The 23,551-nt window shown below is 39.5% G+C and overlaps 1 protein-coding gene across 1 annotated transcript; it reads left to right on the top strand.

Moving 5' to 3' along the window:
* The first annotated feature begins 1,334 nt into the window (after window positions 1-1,334).
* On the top strand, window positions 1,335-23,183 carry LOC137089566 (5-hydroxytryptamine receptor 3A-like). Its single transcript, XM_067453162.1, has 8 exons — window positions 1,335-1,362; window positions 4,624-4,823; window positions 13,013-13,057; window positions 13,196-13,305; window positions 19,348-19,520; window positions 19,635-19,792; window positions 20,595-20,805; window positions 23,041-23,183. The coding sequence occupies exons 1-8, from the start codon at window positions 1,359-1,361 to the stop codon at window positions 23,181-23,183; spliced, it is 1,044 nt and encodes a 347-aa protein (XP_067309263.1). The 5' UTR covers window positions 1,335-1,358.
* Window positions 23,184-23,551: the final 368 nt, after the last annotated feature.

The following is a 23,551-nucleotide window of genomic DNA, read 5'->3' on the forward strand; positions in this document are numbered from 1 at the left end:
GGACTGGCCGAGGAAAGGCTGCTCTCGCTGGGGTTAACGAGCGCTGAGCGCCAGTGATCGCCCAGATCTCACAACTCCAAAAACGCAAGATTTAAAATAAAAAAGGTGCTCTCTTTATAAATAAACCACATTGTTTAGCTTTAAACAACTACATTATCAACTGAAAATCATTAAAACTACACTTAGTGACAAAAATATAGTATTTTTAAATTATGCAGGGTTTCTCATCACATCACTTTACCATGTAACAGCAGCAAGCAGGCTCCTGATTGGTTAACGCAGTGCAAATTGATGTCAAAGTTTAGATTTTTCAACTCGGGTTAGGGGGATGATTAGGAGGGCATGCTGCATTCACACCGGACGCGAATGATGCAAATAAATTGGACGCGTGAACAATTTTGAATCCATTCGCTTCATTCACAATAATAGTAGTATTTTTAAATTACTCTGGCCTCTGGGTTTCCCATCCGTCACTTCACCACGTGACAGCAGTAAGCAGGCTCCTCATTGGTTAATGCAGCATGAATATTCGCCAAAGTTCAGATTTGCAAAGATTTGCAGATCGCAATTTACGCGAATCTGGTGTTCAAAACGCTCAATTTGCGTGATCCTTGCCACATCATTTGCGCGAATCGCGCCGCAGAATGCCTATTCACGTCTCTGCATTGACTTAACATGTAAATCACTTGCGTGAATCGTGTCATTCGTGTTTGGTGTGAACGCAGCATCAGGCGCGAATTCGCTTCAAACGCGTGAATGCACAAAACACACCACTCGCGCAAAACGTGCGTATCGTGCAAGATGCTCAATTCGCGTCATTCGCGAATGAGGCGGAATCGCGTCCATCGTGCCACGCCAAATGTGTCTATCGCACTGCAGGACCTCCAGTCGCGCGTCAACGCTTTTACATTGACTTAACATGGAAATCATTCGCTCCGGACACTCTATTCACATTTGGTGTGAATGTACCTACAGGGCTGATATGGATAAGGGTTATTTGAGGGTGAGTAAATGATGACAGAATTTTCATTTTTGGGTCAATTATGACATTGTAAGAACAAATTCTTACAGTAACTGTGGTGTTGTAGGCAATACAACAGTCCAGCACATTATATTCAAACTAATTGCTATGCTGAAATAATGAAGATTTCTGTGGCCACTCCTATGAAAATATCCTGCTCTGCCACTGGTTGATGTGAGAATGTGTTGCTCAATGTGTTGAGTATAAATATGACCAAATGACTGACATCAGTTCAAGAGTGAATCCTCATCTACAGCAGAAGTATCTCAGACACTTGGGACAGTTTTTTCTACTATTGACCATGCATCTGCACCAGCTAATATTCGTTCTTGTCTCAATGGGTAAGTAAATATTGTTTAATTAATAATTAATATGATTCAACTTGTTAACATTATTTAATGAATTAGGCTTCATAAATGGCAATAATTAACATTTTTAAAACATTGTTAATCTAGATAATGTTCATTTGGATATTATTCATTCATGTCTGTTAATAATATAAACAATGCTTTTTTAAAATTAATTATAAGAGTTATAAATTACCAGATAGCAAAATCCCCAGTGTTGAATTAACACTGCTCACAGTATATATGGTCCCACTCCACAGTGTTAAAGTTAATGAGATACTTAAGAGATTAATTATTGACCATTAGTGATGAACACCTGTAGCCCGACCTCGTCATACTCAATTCTAGTCAGAATACGGCCGTTTCTCAATATGCGTACTTGTCTGTACTTGTGTTCTCGTGGACTTGTAAAACGTCATCAGTTGCTGCCGAAGTACTGTTCCATTACAAAGTTCACATCTAGCCAAGCAGGCTACGGTTAAAATCCCTGGATGTGTCCTTGATCCGCCCCTTTTATCAAGAGGAGAAATCCCGGATGAGAGACCCCGTGTAATTTAAAAATACTGTTAATGTGTCAAAAAATTTAGTTTTAACTTTTTCAGGCAAGAATGTACTTGTTTAATGATTATATATGTGGTTTATGTATAAAGAGAGTGCATATTTGACAATTTTATCTGGCGTGTTGTGAGATCGGTTAGCACGTGCTCAGCGCTCGTTAACCCGCCGAGAGCAGCCTTTTCTCGGCTAGACCTTCTGACGTCTGCCACTGCCACTCTTTTTTTTTAAACAAATTTCGTTTTATTGTATCCTAGAATGTACGTTTCTCAATAACAAGTAGGCATACGCGAACTTCTGACTTGTGTCTGTGTAATTCAGACTTGCCATGTTCGACTGGAGAACTCCCGAGGACGGCAGGACACGTCAAGTCATGCTGATCTGATAACAGCAGCGTTCTTCATAGTGTCACTGAAAGTGTAGGCCTATGTATTTTAGGCTACAATAAAACGAAATATATGATAAAACACCACTCTATGGCAGACGTGTCATTCAACCTATTGTAAGTCGATGTATCATCACAAGAGTCTTGAAAATATATTATGAAGGTTGAAAAGTTACCTAGTGCTGATTTAAAAAATATTAATAATAAGTGTTTCAGACAAGTGTGCATATATGATTTTCACTCTAATAAATTGAAATATGACATAAAACACAGCCCAGTCTCTTTTTGTTAAATGTCAGTTTATGTGTGATCAATGATATAAGAGTAGCTTATAAGTAAAAGGTATAAGAAGATATAGCCTACAAGAAATAAAGTGAACAATCCAATCCAGTTCAAGTGCTATCTACAACGGTAATAGCCAAAAACAAAAACAAAAAACACAAAAAACAAACAAACAAAAAAACAAACAACCTTCACTCTGCCATCAGCCAAAATTATCTGTCAGGGAACAAATTATAGATTAATGAGACCAAAGATTGCCTGTTAGATCTACACAAGACAAATGTACACTGTAAAAAAATACCCATCAAATTTACGGTAAAAAAACGGCAGCTCTGGTTGCCAGAACTTCACCGTAAAAAATATGGCAGTAACGTTTTAGGTTTTACGGGACAGCAGCATATAATTTAAAGGTTTATAATGTGGTAATTACGGTTCAAAACGGTTTATTTTACAGTTAAAAACCCTATAATTTGAAAGTTTATATTGAAATAATTATGTGTACACAGTACACTATAAAACAATTACGGTAAAAACCTTTTTATTGAACTGAAATATGAAATTACCAACTTATTGAAATGCTAATATCTGTTATTTTCCTTTTATATAGTTTGATAATCACCGTTACAGTGGTGATGAGAATCACATGATGAATCAAAGCTCATCACACGCAGCTTTTGGAGGGACAGTATTAACATATAGAAGGTGCACACACAAACACTAAACACCAAACACCATCATGGCGTTTAGAAAATGCAATAAACATTAATTTAACAACATTACATGTAACATAAAACCTCAGTGTACATAAGTGATTAGAAAAAACTAAGAAGAAACAGTTAATTCAATGAAAATGCATCAAATGCGAAGTGTTACGTGGGGAACTCTGGGAATGTCAATTTACGTTTTTTCACTGTAAATTACAAAACGACCTTTTCTTATCACTTCGAAAAACTGTACATTTAATGGTATTTTATTGTAAAATAAAATAAAATGTATAAACCTTTAAATTATACAGTTTTGACCTGTAAAATAAATGGTTTTTAACCGTCATTATTACATTATAAACCTTTAAATTATATGCTGCTGTCCAGCAAAACCTAAAACGTTACTGCTGTATTTTTTACGGTAACGTTTTTACTGTCAATTTTATGGGGATCTTTTTTACAGTGAACACTGTAAAAACAACAACCAAATAATATTATTTTTACAGGAAAATGCTGGCAGCTGTGGTTACCAGAGAATTATGAACTATGTGCACAATGAAATTCAAAATTAGGCGGACAAGTACAAGTCTGTGGTTAGAGGAGGCACAATTTTTTTTTATTATTTATTAAAAATAAATAGAAAACCAGTAAGTATTACATTAAAATGTAAAGCATAAGATTTATGTATGTAAACTGCATATACATTTTCAATGCATTTGGATTATTTTTACATAGACAAATTAATAAACTGAAGATGATTGATATATGTCAGTTATATGTACATGAAACAGTTAGGAATTATGTAAAAGTACACAGAAAAACGCCCATGTTAAATTAAATGAATCCTAGTGTTCATGTGTGTGCTCACTAATGAGTTAAAGTACCATAGTACCATTGAAGCAGTGTTGACGTAAATGAGATAATTAAGTGATGATTGAATATTAATGATGAACACCTGATGATAATGAGCACAATCACTGAAGGAAAGAGAAACACGAGAACTACAACTGACTTCAGCCACAGCTTTAGATGAAATCAACTGAAGATAAAAGAAGACATTAAATCTCTGAAGATCTCATCAGAGGAGGATTAAACAACTCCACAAACAGCATAACCAGAAAAAAAGCTCACTCAGAGTTTTGACTCATCAAAATTTGCTGCAATGTTATTCTATAGGATTTTTTGATTTTTAAGAGCAATAATTTATCCATTTGTTTGTGTGTGCAACAAGAGTATGAAATGTAGAATGATAAATGTTTAAACAAATCTCTTTCACTGTGTGTTTGGAGAATTTATTCTGCTGTGTTACCAAATGTCTTCCATCCACAGGGTGGGTGTCTGAAGCTCAAAACTGCAGTGATACAGAAAAAGCTGAAGCTAAAAAGAGACTTTTTGCACATCTCGGCTTGGACAATAGTGACTCTGAGAATACCAGAATGTGGCCCTTGATATTCAACAAGTATGACTACTTCGCTGCCCACCATATCAACATTGAAGTGAACCTGTATGTGACCTCCATCATAAATGTGGTATGAGTTCAGCATGATTTATCTTCTCATCAATGGACGTCAAGCCAGTAAACCCTAAAATGATTAATTCGTTTGAGTAGAGCCAACTCAAATTAAACAAATGAGTTCAAACTAATTAACTAATTAGAACTTTAATTTTCTTATGAGTTCTTAAAACTGACACATTTTAAGGGGGGGGGGGGGGGGGGGCCCTCTGGGCATTAACTATAATAGTTGCAAGCACCAATCCAGTTTTTTTCTTTTTTTTCTATAGACTGTACTCACAAAGATATAACGATCAAAATAAACTTAAAACTTCGCCGGAGTTGTCCTTCAATTGATGAGAAGCATTGGTTATAGTACTCATTTCAGCACGATATCTAGCAATGTTTTAATCAGGCAAATTGAATGATAAAAAAAATAAATAATAATGTTTAGTTTTTTTGCACTCCAGTTTAGAAACACATTCATACTTCTGTTTGCATTTTAGACACACATATACATAAGCCCCGTTTCCACCACAGGAACTTTACCCAGGAACTAGGAACTTTGGGTGGTACTTCGTGTGTTTAGACCGCAGGAACCAGGGTATAAATGAAGTTCCGGGTAAATATTTCCCCCTCCAAACGGCCCTGCTCGCGAGGTAGTACTTTTTCAAAGTTCAGGAACTTTCGAGGGCGGGACTTGGGCGCTGAACATGCTGATTGGTTGAGCTCAGGCAGCATTTTAGTTCAACCGGCATCTTTAAAAGTCTTTTGCGAGGTTCGTTCTGCGTTCAGTAAATATCAGTCTTGCTCTCTGTCTGGTGGCGCGCGGTCGTCTCAGCCATCTCACGTTCAATGTCCGTAATAGCTGATAATAATATACATTGTCATTTTAAATCTAGCTTTACAAGCTTTCTGAATATGCTGCATGCTGCTGAATCTGCATATTAGTGCTCTTTTCTGTCGTTGTTAATTACCTTAGTAAACCTATACATAACCAGCAAAAGCAGCACAGCTTGAATCTCTTCCATACTCGTTATTAATTTTTTTTCACCATGTAAACGACCTGACCGATTACTTTTAAGTGTGTGTCCTTACATGACGTGACGGCGCGCGCCGCGCTCATGTTGACAAGAGAGGAAAGTACATTTTTCTGAGGGGTAAACTTTTTATTTCGTAAGTTATGAAGATAATGTTGGAGTAATGACACAGCGTATATTGCCCCAGGCAGTTTTTACTTTAACTGCGCCTGACAGAAGAATTTTTTTTCTGAGATGATTATTACACTTTACAACAAATAGCTATAAATAAAACTGTATTAGTCCTGGTGGCCGTTAAGAGTTGCTATGGCTACAGTTAACACACTCCAGCTGCTGGAGAAAACAGCGTTGACATTTTTGGTGCGGCAGACAAACTGCATGTGACAAAATGATTGCGATTGAAAGTCATCACATGTAAACACCAGATCGGTTTAGATAACGTCTCATGTAAACAGTTCACTAAATCTTTCAATCGGTACACTTAAAAATGATTACATGTCCTTCACTGATTTGGAGGAGCAGTCGCGCGCAGTCCTACATCACCGGACTAATTTGCCTAATCTTCTCGGAACTTTATCGCGGTCGAAACGCAGACAGCTGCAGGTCTGGGGGGGAGAAAAGTTCCTGTAAAAAAGTTCCTGGTACAAATTGTTCCGGGTAATTTTGGTGGAAACGGGGCTATAAAGAATCAGAGTATGAATCTCATCATAGTGAGATACGGTGACATACTTCATGTCACAGTGCATTCTGGGTGCATCATACAAAACTCATCCATGGCTCCCAGAATGCATTGCAGCATATAAACCTGTTACCATTGTTGAGTTTCATAGGCTGATTATTGATGTCTGAGTGTGCGTTAACTTCTCAGGAGTTTAAAAAGTTTAGTGGACAATGCATTTTCATTTCTTAGACTATTGCTGTAGAATCACATCAATAATCAAACAGAAATCAATGAAAATTGTCACTCATATAAAAGTCAGACATAAGATCAGTGGTCTAAGCCACAACTTGATGATTATATTCATGATCATCAATGAGCTAACATTAACTGATCACACTTTATCTTGCTGTTTACACCATAACAAACAGCCAGACAAAAATGTTATGTTTAAAATGTTAATAGTCAAGAGCCCAACTAAAGCAAACACTGATCATCATAACCCCTTAAGTGTCACCCCCCTTTTTGAAAATATACATGAAAATTCAGTATCCAGACTTAAATGGTTGCAATTCAAGAATGCTTTGGAATATAGACATAAGTTTGGTCTCATTTTAAAGAGGACAGTCAGCAGAGTATTGCTCAAGTGAAATCACTTCAAAAAATGTAAGTATAAGTTTAAATGTACTGTAAATCAAATATACTGTACTAGATATTTAATATTTAATATAAAATATATATGTTACAAAATAATGTGTACTCTAAAATTACTATCAAATCAAAGCCATATGTCTAATCAATTTGTGTTCCAAATTTGAAGTTGATATCACAAAAATTGAAGTTCCCATGAGATTTTGTTTAGGCGTTGTACCACAAATAGCCACCGGGTGTCATTGAAATTCCATTGATTTTTTTTAATGCAATTTCCTGTGTCACATGTATATATTTTTTGTGTAAATATCACAAAACAGTTTGCAGATATAGAACCGTGAGACTAAGACCTTTCCGACGATATGCGTTTTTATTATAAATTAAATAAATATGTTAAATAAATATGAAACATGACAACGCCACTTGGGGAGGAGCCCTGCTAGAATAATTTAGAGCACCGTTTCCATGGTAACGCAAGGTCTGATTTCAAATCGGTTTGCACAGGATGAATCTTGAGTTCGTAAGCTTTCGAATGATATATAGTTTGTCAACATTAGATCAGGATAAATATAGGATATATTGTTTTAAACATGCAGTGGCAAATGGGCCCACCGGTGGGCCAGTGACACTTAAGAGGATAATGGTGACTTCATTACTTTCAATAAATCATCAACATCTAAATCTCTGTTAATTCTCAATAAAAGCTTCTGTAGTCGTCTGACAGAAATAAAGTCAGTCTGGTTAGTAATGTGTGAAGCTGGTAATGCTGTTTGTGGAGTTGTTTAATCCTCTGATGAGATCTTGTGATTGTCAGAGTCTCCAGTTGTCCACTGCAGGGCAGCAGAGACTTTGAAATGTGAACGGAGGTGGAAAGTCCAGGTTCAGAAGATAAAAAGTCCAGCTCTTTATTTTGTTCCAAACACCTGGATTTGCTAAGTAGCAAAAGAGGTAGAATTAATTAGTGAAATCAGCTAACTGAGTTCATGAGTGGAATAAAAATATGGGCTTTCATTTTTGGGTGAACCAACAGATTTAGAAATATGGCTTAGTCAACTTCTTTCCGACATTTAGATATGTGGGCAAAAGTATTTTTGCCTCAGTGCATGCATTGTTTTAGTTTGGAAGGGCCACCGTTAGCTTAGCTTAGTATAATGAATAGAATCCTTTGTTGCCAGCTAGCGTGTCCCTCGTAAAAGTGATCCCAAACCCCCCCCCCACCTATTTACTTCTTCTGGCCTGTGTATTCACAACGAGTACAAATAGCGATGCAGATTAAGACTAGGTAATTTTCTCAGATATTGACTTTCATCAAGTTTGGAAGACATATGCTGTGTTTACCTTGGATTTACCTCAGAATAATACGATTTTCACAGGAAGCACAGGCGAAGCTCAGAGATATCACACAACACATTGCAATTGCTCAACAGCTGGAGGACATGAGTGTTACGTGCAGTAGTAGTCAGGCAATGAGAGATCCAAGACATCCAAACTAAATGGGTATGTTTAAGTAAGGGATAATGTACACCCAGCCAGTTGTTATCGCAGAATAAACCCCGACAGAGTGATCAGGTCTTGCATCACTCTGAAGGGGTTTATTCTGCGATTAAAAACCGGCTGGGTGTACATTATCCCGCTTATTACACGGCTACTAGTCTCAAATAAATAATTATTAGACACAAAATATTGTCTCGAGATTAAATATTTTATTAGCTCTTACGCAAAGCTTCCGCGAAGGAAAACAGTTCCAACCTGCTTTAAGCCTTTATCTATTGCTGAAGATTTGCCATATGCCCTTGCTAAATGTTGAAAATGAATGCTGACAGGGTTAGTTCACCCAAAAATGAAACCACGCCTATGATTTACTCACCCTCAAGTTATCGTAGGTGTATATGACATTCTTCTTTCAGACAAATACAATCGGAGTTATATTTAAAAAGTCCAGGCTAACGTTAATCCAAGCAGTTGTTGTAGTTGTGTTTGAAGTCCATAAAAAATGCAGCTGTCCGTCAAATAACGTGCTCCACACGACTCCGATGGGTTAATGGAGCCATCTGATTCGAATCGATGTGTTTGTGTAAGAAAAAGGTCTATATTAAAAACGTTATAAAGGAAACCTGCCTTGAAGTCTTCCATTGTAACCCATGGCTGTTTAAGCCACAAGATGGCGCCAGCGTTAAGCATAGAAGTAGTACCGGTCAAGATAACTCGTAGTACCCGTATGAGCGGGTGTTATCTGGAAATAACGTACCGCTGGAATGCGCGATTGACCAATTAGAATCAAGTATTTCACAGAGCCATGTAATAATAACAGAGAACTCAGAACAGATACATCGAACATGCTACAGAGAAACTTAAACACTACGTTTACACAAGATCAACACACATACAAACGTAAGAACCGATAATGAGTGCAGGGAGTGAGTCCAAACATAAAGGTGTGCTAATGACGAAGACCAGGTGCAGGGAATCCAGGGAGAGATGATGAGGAAGTGAGTTCAGGTGGAAGACAGGGAGGATCATGGGAGATGAAGTCCGGGACCAGGAGTGAATATGACATTCCCTCCCCCTCCCGGTAGGCGCGTCCTCGCCCCTAAGATGTAACACCGGGGAGGGGGGGTGGGTGCCCTGGAAACCTCCACTCAGGTGTGGGGGAGGTGCAGAAGGGTATGGATGTCTCCAGAGCGGGACTAGGACCTCCGGAGCCTGGAGAGGCCATGGCGGGTTCGGAGCCTGGGGTGGCCATGGCGGGACAGGAGCCTTGGGCAGCCATGGGGATAACAGGAGTACCAGGCTGGCGATTATCAGTACTCAGCCTGGGATCCAGGACAGGGCTGGGGTCTTAGCCTGGGTTGGCGTCCCACCCCTCTGTTCCCCACCCACGGGCCTATAGCCCCCCCAACATTTTTTTTTCGGAAACTAGGGGATTGTCTTGTGGGCCCGTGGATGGCTGGAGTGGGGCGCCCATGGGTGTCTGGAGGCGGCGGCTCTGGGAAGCCTGGAGTGGGTGCGTTGAAGCCTGGAGCGGGCTCGTTGAAGCCTGGAGGGGCCTCGTGAAGGCCTGGAGGGGGCTCGCTGAAGCCTGGAGCGGGCTCGCTGAAGCCTGGAGAGGGTTCGGGAAAGCCTGGAGAGGGCTCGGGAAAGCCTGAAGAGGGCTCTGGAAGGAGCGGAGCGTGCTTAGTCCCAAAATCTATGAGCCAGCCCTCTTCTGGCTCTGGTGCAGTGACGGCCATTGGGCTTGGAGGCGCGGGTTTACGGCCTTGCTGCTTGCCCTTCTCGTCCTCCGTGGCTTCCTAGCCTGCGGGACCTCATTGGACGGTCCACTGGAGAGGTGAGTGGAGGCACCCGGCTGCTGGCGAACTGGCCCGGCCGCGGATGTTGATGATGGGTCTGGACGAGGCACACACTCTTCAATTTCATCCTGGGAACCATTCAGAAACCAGATTAGATTGATAGTTTTAACTAATGAATACATACACAGAGTGTCGAGAAATCGAATGGTGTCCTCATCCAAACCCATCAAGAACACCGCGTTAAGTGGGGCACCGGGCCAGTTCACCCAATTAAGCCAGCTCGGAGAATTCCTCCACGTACCTCTCCAGCGGCCGTCTGTCCTGCCGGAGGAAGTGGATTTTGAGTTTCTCAAGATGATGAGGAAGTGAGTTCAGGTGCAAGACAGGGAGGATCATGGGAGATGAAGTCCGGGACCAGGAGTGAATGTGACAGTGAGGATGAGAGCTGTGATATCTCTGCGTCCAAGTAGCAGTGCTTCGCCCGTGCTTCGTGTGAAAATCTTCTTATTTGGAGGTAAATCCAATGTAAACTCACAGCGTGTCTTCCAAACTTGATGAAAATCAGAGTGATGAAGATGAGTCTTTCTTTTGAGGTGATGGGGGGCATATACAGGTATGAGTTCCTTCACGTGGATATTTGCATGTGAATCTCTTTGCGCATGTGTGGTGTGGTCACATTAAGGATAATGAGGCTTGAGGAACTCTACCTCTCGCTGTTTTCATATGGATTACATAAACAGAGAATATTTGATATAAATTACTTAATTTAAAAGAAGACATTCCAAGCTTAATAAAGAGATATATGTCGGGTTTGTGTGGCAAGTATTCGCTGAGTTCATTTTCACACGCATTTCACTTCACGGAGAGAGGTGGGAGAATGCACACCCTGTTTTTTTTATTTTGAGTTTACACAAATAAAAGTAGACATTATAAGCTTTGTAAAGACATATCGTTCATGTCTGTGAGGCCAAAAGCGTAGGAATATTTTAAAGGGTTACTTCAGCGATTAGCATATGGCTTTGTATCAGAACAAACCATGGAGTATATTCAAATGATTGTGCTTAACCCCCCCCCCCCCCCCCCCCTCCACCCCCCACCCCATCCCATATCCCCCTGAGACAAGATACTTTTGCATTTTATTTCTGGAAAAATTCCTCCCGTGCAAATATCGTCAATTTGCGCCATCGGTAGAATTGTTGGCCAGAGGCTAAAGACTACAGCCAACAGAGGGTGCCATTTCCACATGTTTTCAACTCGCGCGTGGGGGATGGAGATCACACTACCAGCTGCAGCCTCATAGCCTAGAAATCTAGACGCACCCTAGCGGCAGCAAATTTAATCTGCCCGCGAGTGTCGTCTAGCAACCCTCAATACCCTTCTGAGCTGTATTCGCCTAACTCTTGCTGGGCCAATCACATCGTGTATAGAGTCGGTGGGCAGGGCCATAATGACCACGGCCAAGTTGCGTTTGCGTGCTTCTAGTAAACACAGAAACTGGCGAACGGTGGTCTTTCGAATCAGCTTTGACCGCGACTCTGGAAGACTTGGAGTTAAGCTTTTCTCTGAGAAAAGAACAAAGAACGCCACTGAAGTCATTCTTAAAAAGGGAAGATGTGTTCGGAGTTTTGCTGACCGGATACGGCGAATGTTTAATCAATCAACAAGCTCTGTTTCACCTTCGTTGCTCTGGTTGGTGTAGCGCTATCCTATCGCGTGAAGATGGAGTTTGAAAGACAACCGTTTATCCTAACCCCTCAGATTGAGCTGTCAATGGTGAGTTTCCAGACCAAACATCTTGATATGGGTCTGGCTTGTCAGGCTAGCAGACTCAGACATTCATGTTGAAACGGTGCGGCCAGCAGAACAAAGTAAGTTTTTCAACTTCTCAAACTAATTCCTATGAAAGTTAAGCTTTCAAAGGCATGAACTGAAAACACAGCAGACTGAACATGCTCTGTGTATCTATGCCACGAGTGCCGTCGCTTTTACCTCAGCTCTCATCACGAGCTCATCCATGACTGTCAATGTGACTCCTGCAGCACTTTGGGCTGTGAGACTCCCTCAGTGGCTAAATTACATATTGAACACACATGTTCAGTTTTTAATTGTAGTGTTTGTACTCTAACTGAACTGATTTTACGAAGATGATCGCGATCGCGGTGGGAAAGTGATCACTGATTCAGTAATCTAGTAGCGGTGGCTTTGGGAGTGGCCTCGTAGGGCAGCGAAGCATTCTGGGAATTGTTGTCTTTCATCCCCATGAGACAAAAATACATTGTCTGTCTTTTTTATTCTCAGTCTAGAAAGCACCAAATTAAAAAATAATTTCACATTTCTACTACAGTAATGACCCAGTTTAAATACAGATTCACCTTCCCAGCGCTGAAGTTCTCCTTTAAGTTGTTTTACACTGTCATGAGGAAAAAACAAGCAAAACGCGCCTGCTTGTTCTTTGGGTTCAGAGGGTTAAACTTTACTTAACTTTAAAAAAAAAAAAGGCATTTAATTGGCATTTTTTTTGTCTTGCCAACTTATTTGGGTTAACAGTGTTGTAGCGTCATCTCTCAACACTTCTTTTTATCCACAGAATGAAAAAGCCCAGAGTCTCACAACACAGGTCAAAATGATAACTGTAAGTGTTTTCTTTTTTTCTTTCTTATTTTACAAGTTTTACTCAATTTGCAGTATTGTGTAACATGTTCAGATGTTTTAATTGATTTCTAAGAATACAGTATGTGTCTTATAATCTCTCATTATGTCAATTTTCCAGGCCTGGCCAAATGGGAACACGTTGTGGTATCATGACCTTTTTTGTGGCATAAAAACATTTTCAGCTCCTAAAAATATGTTTTGGACTCCAGACATTGGTATACTGGAAAGGTATAAAAATTACATCTGTCAGAACATGATACATCAGTAAAATTGTAAAATTATGGATAGAATAGGGGTAATGACTCTTTTAGCATGGTTTAAACAACTGCTTTTACTGCAACTGTTGATTTCTGTGAGTGTTAACGTTGCCTTATAAATGTTTTGTGTCATTTATACACTCACAGACATCCACATTCGGCATATGAAACACAAGAATGGTGGCATGCTTCATGCCCACATACAACACACATTCATGGCATGCATTGCAGCATGAATAAATTATACAGCAACATTTTTTTAAACAATCTTACACAAATCACTTCAGTTAAAAAATGAAGCTTATCTTTCTTCTCATAAAATGCTTCAATTCCTAAATTAAGCAAACCAACAGAAAACATTTTTGTTTAAAGCAATTTAATGCAGTCTTTTGACCATTAAAACAGACATGCTGCTCTGCTTTACTGCAAAAATATTTTCTGAAAACACCTGCAGTTGCTGAAAAAGACAGAGCTTAAAAAAAGGCAAGGATTAAGAGCCCAAAGGAAGCATATGCTGATCACCATAATAGTGACCTGAAACTAAACATTTTCAGCGAAACATCAACATCTACAGGTGCTGGTCATATAATTAGAATATCATTAAAAAGTTGATTTATTTCACTAATTCCATTCAAAAAGTGGAACTTGTATAATATATTTATTCATTACACACATATTTCAAATATGTGTTGTTTATTTTAATTTTGATGATTATAAGTGACAACTAAGGAAAATCCCATATTCAGTATTCCAGAAAAGTTCAATATGGAAGACATCTGCTGCCACTCTCTAATCAGCTAATTAACTTACAACACCTGCAAAGGCCTTTAAATGGTCTCTCAGTCTAGTTCTGCATGTAGGCTACACAATCATGGGGAAGATTGCTGACTTGACAGTTATCCAAAAGATGACCATTGACACCTTGTACAAGGAGGGCAAGACACAAAAGGTCATTGCAAAAGAGGCTGGCTGTTCACAGAGCTCTGTGTCCAAACACATTAATAGAGAGGCGAAGGGAAGGAAAAGATGTGGTAGAAAAAAAGTGTACAAGCAATAGGGATAACTTCACCCTGGAAAGGATTGAGAAACAAACCCCATTCAAAAATGTAGGGGAAGTTTCACAAAGAGTGGACTGCAGCTGGAGTCAGTGCTTCAAGAACCACTACGCACAGACGTATGCAAGACATGGCTTTCAGCTGTCGCATTCCCTGTGTCAAGCCACTCTTGAACAAAAGACGGTGTCAGAAGCGTCTCGCTCGCTAAAGACAAAAAGAACTGCTGAGTGGTCCAAAGTTTTGTTCTCTGATGAAAGTAAAATTTTCATTTCCTTTGGAAATCAGGGTCCCAAAGTCTAGAGGAAGAGATGAGATGCACACACTCCACGTTGCTTGAGGTCCAGTGTAAAGTTTCCACAGTCAGTGATGGTTTGGGGTGCCATTACATCTGCTGGTGTTGGTCCACTGTGTTTTCTGAGGTCCAAGGTCAACACAGCTGTATAGCATGAAGACCGTAGTATCCCTGTTCTTAATTGGCCAGCAAACTCGCTTGACCTTAACCCCATAGAAAATCTATGGGCTATTGTGAAGAGGAAGATGCGATGTGCCAACAATGCAGAAAAGCTGAAGGCCACTATCAGAGCAACCTGGGCTCTCATAACACCTGAGCATAATCTACACTTGAATATAATCTATTAAAGCAGCACTAGGTAACTTTTCAACCTTCATAATATATTTTCAAGACTCTTGTGATGATACATCGACTTACAATAGGTTGAATGACACGTCTGCCAGAGCTTGATGGGGTCTGTATCGTTTTTAATCGTACTTTTAAACTTCAGGTTTCGGGTTTTAACCCGAGAAAAAAAAGAACTACAAAATTCGACTGCTTTACGGCATATACTTCACTTCCACCAACACCCACACTTCCTTACATTCGGACGTGCGAGCCCAGCTTTGTTCGTCGGATAATATAGTCATGTCCGAAGCAGCACAGACAAATAAGAAAAAAAAAGGTTTTGTTTGAGGAAAGCAATAAGAGGAAACGAAAAAGTGATGGGATTAAAGGCAGGACGAGGATCAACATTGGACCAGCGTTTGCTCGTTAGCGTGAGCTGAAGGAGGCGTGCCCGACCGATGCTGTCCTGCTTGTTATGGTGATTACCTACCACTCAAACATTGAATTGAAGTATCATATAGATTCTGTAAAACGGTAACCAATACACTACTATAATAACGCTGGCTTGTAAACGTGAGCATCGTGATTATTTGGCGTTTGAAAAAAATAAAACCCATGAAATTATATTCATATGACATGCTGAAACATATGCCACTGACTGTACTTGGGATGAAGACATTTCACACGCGCCGCCAGAAGAACACCTGCATGTGAACTCCTCCTGCAGTGTTCAGGGTAACTGTTAGTGCTGCACCAACCCGCGGGGATGCTTTTATGAAGTTATTTGGCCCGCCCCGCACCACTGTATATATTTTTGCAACCCGCTCCGCACCCGCGACCATTAAATAGACATATGGGGTCCGCGGGTTATGAGACGACCCACGCATCACTAGTTCAGGGCTATCAGGGCTGTCATGTCAACAAATGCATGCGCGATGGCATCACCTGTTGTAGGATGACAGAGGACATTATTTTTTCCCAACTGTAGGGGGACCCCGAGAGCAAAAGCTGCCAAGTGCTGCTTTAAGAATGAACTACTTTAACCAGGGGTGAGTCTAATCAATAACCTTTCTATGATGAGCCATGGTTTATCATCTAATAATCTTTGCCTAAACTTATTTTGCAACTAATTATGTGTTTTGATAATCACTATTACACAAACTGACATCAAAAACCATGAGTCAAACTGCCCAACTAAAGGAAACACTGATCACCATAATGGTGACCAAACATTTCAAGAAAACAGAAACATCTTTTTCTTCAGTGATTCTGATCATTATCAGCAGGTGTATTCAATAATCAAACAGTCATCACTCAATTAATCACTTAAGCATCTTATTGACTCTAACACTGCTACTGTGTGTGATGTATGCTGGTACTTACTACTAGGTGGAGCCCTGTACACTTGTATCCTTGTTGTGACCCTGAAATGACAGAATAAGAAAACGGTTACACAGTGAACAACTCGTGGTGTGTCGTGTCTTTATTATATCTTTATTTTCCTAAGTGTTAAGCCTAAACTAAGCCTTACTGGGAGTGACTAAAAGATATCACACAGTGTTACTAATTTCAGTGTTACTGCAAGATCTGATGTTGCAGTAACTCAGGGGTAATAATGATAATGCATTAAAGGGGTGGTTCCATGTTTTCTTTCTAGGCTTGGTTGTGTTTATGGGGTGCAGTATAACATGTCTTAATACTTAATAAAGGTAAAATATGAGAAAAATACAGCATTAAAAAAATGCTGTATTTTTCTCATATTTTACCTTTATTCCACACTGCTGTCTCCACTGTCATTTAAACGGCTTGTTTGCTTCCTGCTTCTATGAAGACCATCCCTCTGAAAAACAATGGTCTTAGATTGGTTAGATGGCCAAATGTAGTTTCTACCGGTGACTAGCAAGGGTTTATGATGTCACCAACCCAGGAAGAAGCTTGTTGTTGACCAAACCGGCCGTTTTTTATAGGCAATAAACTGCCATAACTTTAAAAGACAATATCTCAGTTTGCATTGAACTTTCAGCACTGTAACTTTGCAGATACTGTTTATGCACAAGCAGCAACATTACACACTAACTAATGTTAAAAAAGTGAAATCGCCTGCAAGCACCCCTTTAATAACACAATTTTTAGGATCAAATTACATCATTCAATTTCATGATAATTTTAAAGCCATCAACAGGTAACAATCATCATCTGATGTCTGGTAGTTTAAAACAGCACTAGGTAATTTACTTGCTCTTGGCTGACATGTGGCTTTGCTATGGCCTGCTTGTGGCCCGGATTTGGCAAACAGAAGTGGGCCAGATCAGTATTCCACATGTGCCAGATGTGGGCCGGATCTGGGCCTACACAATGTTGCTATGTTGGTTGTTGATGATATTGTAATTATATGACCAGCACCTCTAAACCTCTGTTAATTCGCAATAAGAGCTTCTGTAGATGTCTGAAATAAATGCAGTCGGTCTGGTTAGTAATGTGTGAAGCTGGTAATGTTGTTTGTGCACAGCAAAAACTCCAGTGTTAAATTAACTCTCCTGAGAGTACATGTGAGACCACACTCAAGAGTGTTAAAGTGTTAAAGTAAGAGTGTTAAAGTAACACTGAAGCAGTGTTAAAGTTAATAAGATAATTAACTGATTATTGGCAATTATTGAAGATACCTGATGATAACAAGCAGAATCACCAAATGAGAACATCACAATTCACAAGTGGACATATTTTCCATTTGTAATTGCAAAGCAACTCACAGACAAAGTGTGTTTATCCAAAAATCATAAAAACAAAATTAACAGATAATTAGATGTTGATGATTTATGGTTCATTTGAAGTCACCATTGTGGAGGGAAGCGTTTGCTTTAGTTGGGCTCTTGGTCCCCGTACGTGTGTTAGCGTTTCTGAGGCTGCTGTAACTGTGTGTGTGTGTGTGAAACACAAGAGTTGTGGCTGAGAAAGCAAAGCTAAAGTGACATCAGGTGTTGTCAGCTCCTTGTTGATGATAACTAAATCATCAGAAAGTGAGCATCTGATATTATGTTTTTATTTGGTACAATAGTAATTTGTTTATAGTCTCTGCAGTATTGGCACCAATAGCCTTATCCTGAAGGATGATAAAGTACATACACCCAATGTTTTGAGAAAATATTTCCCATGATCACACACAGACATCAAGGTTTGGCCTATGTTTCACAACAACGGTGACACAAAAACACTTCCTGCTGCAATGCATGATGGGTGGCTTCGTAGTACAAAACTGATGCTTGATTGTCACCATTGTTGTGAATCATAGGCCAAATCTTGATATCTGTGTGTGACCATGGGAAATAATTTCTCAAAACATTGGGTACACATACTTTTTTTCTCATCCGTCAGGATAGGTGGTCCTTTTATTGCTATTGGTGCCAATAATGCAGATTCACAAGATTATAGAGGCTATAAACAAATAACTATTGTGCCAAACAAGAACACAAAAAACGACATCAGATGCTTACTTTCTGATGATTTAGTTATCATCAACAAGGAGCTGACAACACCTGATGTCACATTAGCTTTGCTTTCTCAGCCACAACTCTTGTGTTTCACACATACAGTTACAGCAGCCTAAGAAACACTAACACACGTACGGGGACCAAGAGCCCAACTAAAGCAAACGCTTCCCTCCACAATGGTGACTTCAAATGAACCATAAATCCTCAATATCTAAACCTCTGTTAATTCTCAGTAAGAGCTTCTGTAGACGTCTGACTCTGACAGAAATAGTCAAAGTGTGTCTTATATCTGTGATTAAGGGCAGCACAGTGTCTCAGTGGGAAACACTGGCTCCTCACAACAAGAAGATCCTGGATTGAATCCTGAGCCAGAGAGTCTTTCCTTCAGGTCTGGTTTCTCTCATGGTCCAAAAATGTGTGAATTACAGATGATAAGTTGTCTAAAGTGTCTAAAGGTGTGAGTGAAGTTTCTTTTATTTTTATGATTTTCGGACAAACACACACTGTCTGAGTTGCTTTGCAATTACAAATGGAAAATATGTCCACTTGTGAATTGTGATGTTCTCATTTGGTGATTCTGCTTGTTATCATCAGGTATCTTCAATAATTGCCAATAATCAGTTAATTATCTTATTAACTTTAACACTGCTTCAGTGTTACTTTAACACTCTTATTTTAACACTTTAACACTCTTGAGTGTGGTCTCACATGTACTCTCAGGAGAGTTAATTTAACACTGGAGTTTTTGCTGTGTGGAGTTTAATTCTCCTCTGCTGAGATCTTAAGAGATTTAATGTTTTAAAAATCTGTTATTTGGGTAATCATTGTTAATTGATATTGTATCCATTTAGCATCAAGACAGACTTTGGAACAAAGGAGTCTCCAAATGTGCTGTTGCTCCATTACGGCGTTACAGCTTCATCTGACTTCTTTGCTCTGACCACGGCCTGTAAGATGGATCTCCACAGGTTTCCCTTCGACACCCAAACCTGCAGTATAACACTTCAGTCTACAACATATACAAGTAAATCTGAAACATAAATCAGTTTTGACAAACAAACACAAGATAACATGTTTCAGTGTTCTAAACTTTGTCTTTTAATATGAAATAATACAATTTTAATGTCTGTTCCCACAGATCAGGAGCTTACAATTAACACAATAACTAATCAAAGTAGCATCACTGATATGTCAAAGGAGATCTATCAGGTTCAGGGAGAATGGGAGCTCCTCAATATAAGTTACACTAAAGCTACTTTGGATGTGGGGTTTGAAATAGATCAACTGATATATCAGGTACAGAGCACACATTTATGGAGTCAAATGTTGTTTCTTTTCTTGTTGGCCCCACTTAGACAGAAACCCATGTGGGCCCCACTTGTTGTCCTCGCTGGTACATTGACTGCATCCAAGATCATTGCACAGTAGGTGAAAAACAGAATGTGACAAAAGAAGCAAATTTACAATATTCTTAAAAGAGTAGGCAAAAAGTACCCAGATGACCTGTGATGTGGATACGATGGACTTTAATGGACACTTTAATATCCCATGAGGCCACAGGAGAGGATTTGTGAATGTCATTGAATTACTCAACTGATGTTGGTCGTGTGATAATAAGAGCATGGTGAATGTAGTCAAAAGCTGTGTTCAACTTCATACAGCGATGCGCAGATCAATTGGTGGCTGACTTGAAGCAGTGTATTTGTAAAGATGGTAATGCTGTTTGTGGAGTTGTTTAATGGAGTTGTTAGAAGCTCCGGCTCCGCTTAGGACTGCACATGTGCATTGGCTGGACTAGATGGAAAAATAAGCTATTTGAGCATAAGAAACAACATTTATGGGACAATTCATGTCAGATTTTGTTGCTGATTTGAAATATGCTATTCAATTATAAGTTCTGCAATCACCTGCAAATATGGCTGCTTAGTGACACTATAAATAATTAATTGGTTACATTTATATACCGCTTTTTTTCTCAATAATTCAATCATTTAATCATTTCTCAAATTTAATCATTACTGGTCTCTCTCTCTCTCTCTCTCTCTCTCTCTCTCTCTCTCTCTCTCTCTCTCTCTCTCTCTCTCTCTCTCTCTCTCAGATCACCATAAAAAGGAGACCTCTACTGTATGTCATAAACATTATAGTACCGGTATTTCTCTTCCTTGTTCTGGATGTGACCTCCTTCTTCATTGGCACAAATGGATCAGAGAAGCTGAGCTTTAAAGTGACTTTGCTCCTGTCTATTTCTGTGATGCTGCTGCTTGTTAATGACACACTGCCCTCTACTGCTGATAAAATCCCTCTGATTGGTGAGTCTAACACTAAGATTTTTGTTTAATGTTTCTTCATCTCAAATGAAGTCACAATCAAATAATATGCATCAAACTTAGAGTATTCTCTGAAAGTGAATTATAGTTGAAAATGTGAATTGGGGGAATAAAGGGGTAACTATCAGGAAAATTAACAAATTATTTATACTCGTCTCTTAGTATGTTTTAATTACGGGGGAATTATCCATGTTTACAGGATAAGTATGAATCTACAGGCTGTAAATTAAAGTGGCTCTTGTTCCCCTCCTGTTTCATGCAGTTACAGGCTAATAAGTACAATAAAAACACGTACACAATCTGATATCACTCGGAAACTTTTATTTGAAAAGAAAGAGATTTACAACACTTGTTCATTTGTCTTGCTTTGCTTCATCCTCCTCTTGTTCCTCTTCTTTTTCGTCCTTGCCACTAACTCTTTCCCCACCAAAAACAGAATTTTCCATTATTAAAAAAACAACAACATTTCTCCGCCAAACACAGAATTTTTCTGGGTTTCCGTATTTTCACTCTTAGACGCAAGGGGTAACTATTACACATCTTCTGAATGAGTAAATAATTTCCTGATCAAAAGGTGAAGAAGAAACAGTATGTAAGGGTGGATCGCCTACAGTGGTTCTGACTGCAGGGTTGCCGAACGACTAAAGAAATGTTATCAGCGTGATGGTAGAAAACTGTACATTTCTTGTCTATAACCACCCACTGCAACTTATACCAACGATGGAAATAAGCGCAGTTACAATAGGAAAATATGTGGGAAAGCGTTGCTTTAATGTGACTATATTGCATTGCAATAGGGAGCACTTCAAAGTCAATACCAAACCAAAATTAGTTAGCAAATCATTTCTAATTGAAAGAATTTAATGACAAAATCTGGCTATGGTTACACTTAAAATAGTTACAAAATAGATGAATGAGATGATAAAAACTTATACCATTAATCGTACCCAGCATGTGTAGAATATTACCTGAGAGATAGTGAGAGAGATAGAGATAGAAAGATAGAAAGAGAGAGAGAGAAAAAGAGAGAGCAAAGAGAAGAGCCAAAGAAGGCCCCTAGAAGCTACAGCCCGAGAAAAAGACAGCGTCAGAGTAAAAAGAACCCAGAGCAACAGTTGCAATCTTCTTTTATCCATCCCATGACCATGTAACTGAAACCCTGAGACATTCAAACTGACCAGTCAGACCAGACTTCCCCCACTGTACTACAGGTGTGGCACACATTTGGCCTACAGGCCCTCAACATCTCTTTGTCTTTAGGAATCCCAAACAGCCCCACTGATAAGAGAGAGGGGGGTGGAACACAGCAAAACAAATGTCTTTGTTCAAAGTCAAATATCAAATATCTTTGATTATTTTGGATTCTTTCAAGTAAAATTAGCAATTGTTTGTAAGCAATGCTGTTTCATGCATACTGAGCTTTTTACACTGTTAAAGACTTGGATTCCCATCCTAAACATAGACAAAGTTTCAAAAACTAATGTTGGACGTTTGATGGAGTATTTCTGTGTCAAAAATACTCCTTCCGGTTTCTCACAAGTTTCGGAGAGTTTTTTTCGAGTATGGCTCGACTTGACGTTAATAAGAGCGGAAGGGTGTATGGGCCGCACGGGCTCTTCTCCCGGTAGGGTGCGCGCGCACGTGACTAGAGCCAGAGAGGAAATGCACACCCATAAACATTCTCAGCTGCAGATCCAGTCGTCCGTGAACACTTATGTTGCGCGCCGCGCTCCGCTCCACTCCACTCCACTATATATATATATATATATATATATATATATATATATATGTGGTGTGGCAAGCAGCGGGGCGAGGGACCGCGAGAGCGGGCCGGTGATTAATGTCAACGAGTGCCAGCTGCGTGGCACACCGGTCTCGTCTCGCGGCCATGTGACGGGAGCATAAAAGGAGGAACAGGGCAGCGGAAGAGGAGAGAGGACCAGGCCTGGATTTTATGTTTAGTTTTGTTTATGTGTTTGTGGGCAGTCGTCCGTGAGGGGCTGCCCATGTTTTATTTTGTGTGTGTTTGCGGGCAGTCGTCCGTGAGGGGCTGTCCGTGGTTTTACTTTCATTTTGTTTATTTATTTTGAGTTAATAAATGTTTGAAACGTTCGCCGGTTCCCGCCTCCTTCCTTCCATCCACGAACGTTATTACAATATAAAACAGAGTTGTTATTTTAAAGGCATTATTGCAGTCAAAGTTTTCTGTATTAACAGGGGTTTACTGCGGTGCGGTTTTCTGTCTAATGAGCATCAGCATTGTGGAGACCGTCTTTGTGAATTATCTGATGGCTAAAGGAGCTGAGAAGAGATCAGTGGAAACAACAGCTACTGTTAGTGGCCAATATGGTAAGAGCTGACACAGAATCTGATTTAAGGAACATTTTCCTGTATTTTACACTTTTAATTCACACATTCAGGTTTATTTGATTGTTAGTAAGATTTGTTAGTAAGACATGCAGAGAAAAGCAAATCAAATTCATCTTTGAGTTAATTACACTTCTTGAAAATTAAATGAAAAATGTGAATGTTCCAGCATCCTTGTGCCCCTACAATAGCTTTTGTAGTCTGACATTAGCACATGTAAAACCATGTAATTGCGTATGAAACAAACCACTCTAAAGCCACATATGAAGTTTATTTATTTTTCGACAATGGAGCATCAACAAAGAACCCCTATCAAAAACTGTTTATAAAGCATATGTGAGATTATGCAGACAAAAGTGTT

The sequence above is a fragment of the Pseudorasbora parva genome, chromosome 2 (assembly GCF_024679245.1).
Source record: "Pseudorasbora parva isolate DD20220531a chromosome 2, ASM2467924v1, whole genome shotgun sequence".
Lineage (NCBI taxonomy): Eukaryota > Metazoa > Chordata > Actinopteri > Cypriniformes > Gobionidae > Pseudorasbora > Pseudorasbora parva.

Coding starts and splice junctions, on each gene's coding strand:
- LOC137089566 (XM_067453162.1), top strand. Junction 19,521..19,634: donor TCAGTCTACAACATATACAA/GTAAATCTGAAA, acceptor CTGTTCCCACAG/ATCAGGAGCTTACAATTAAC. Junction 19,793..20,594: donor TAGATCAACTGATATATCAG/GTACAGAGCACA, acceptor TCTCTCTCTCAG/ATCACCATAAAAAGGAGACC.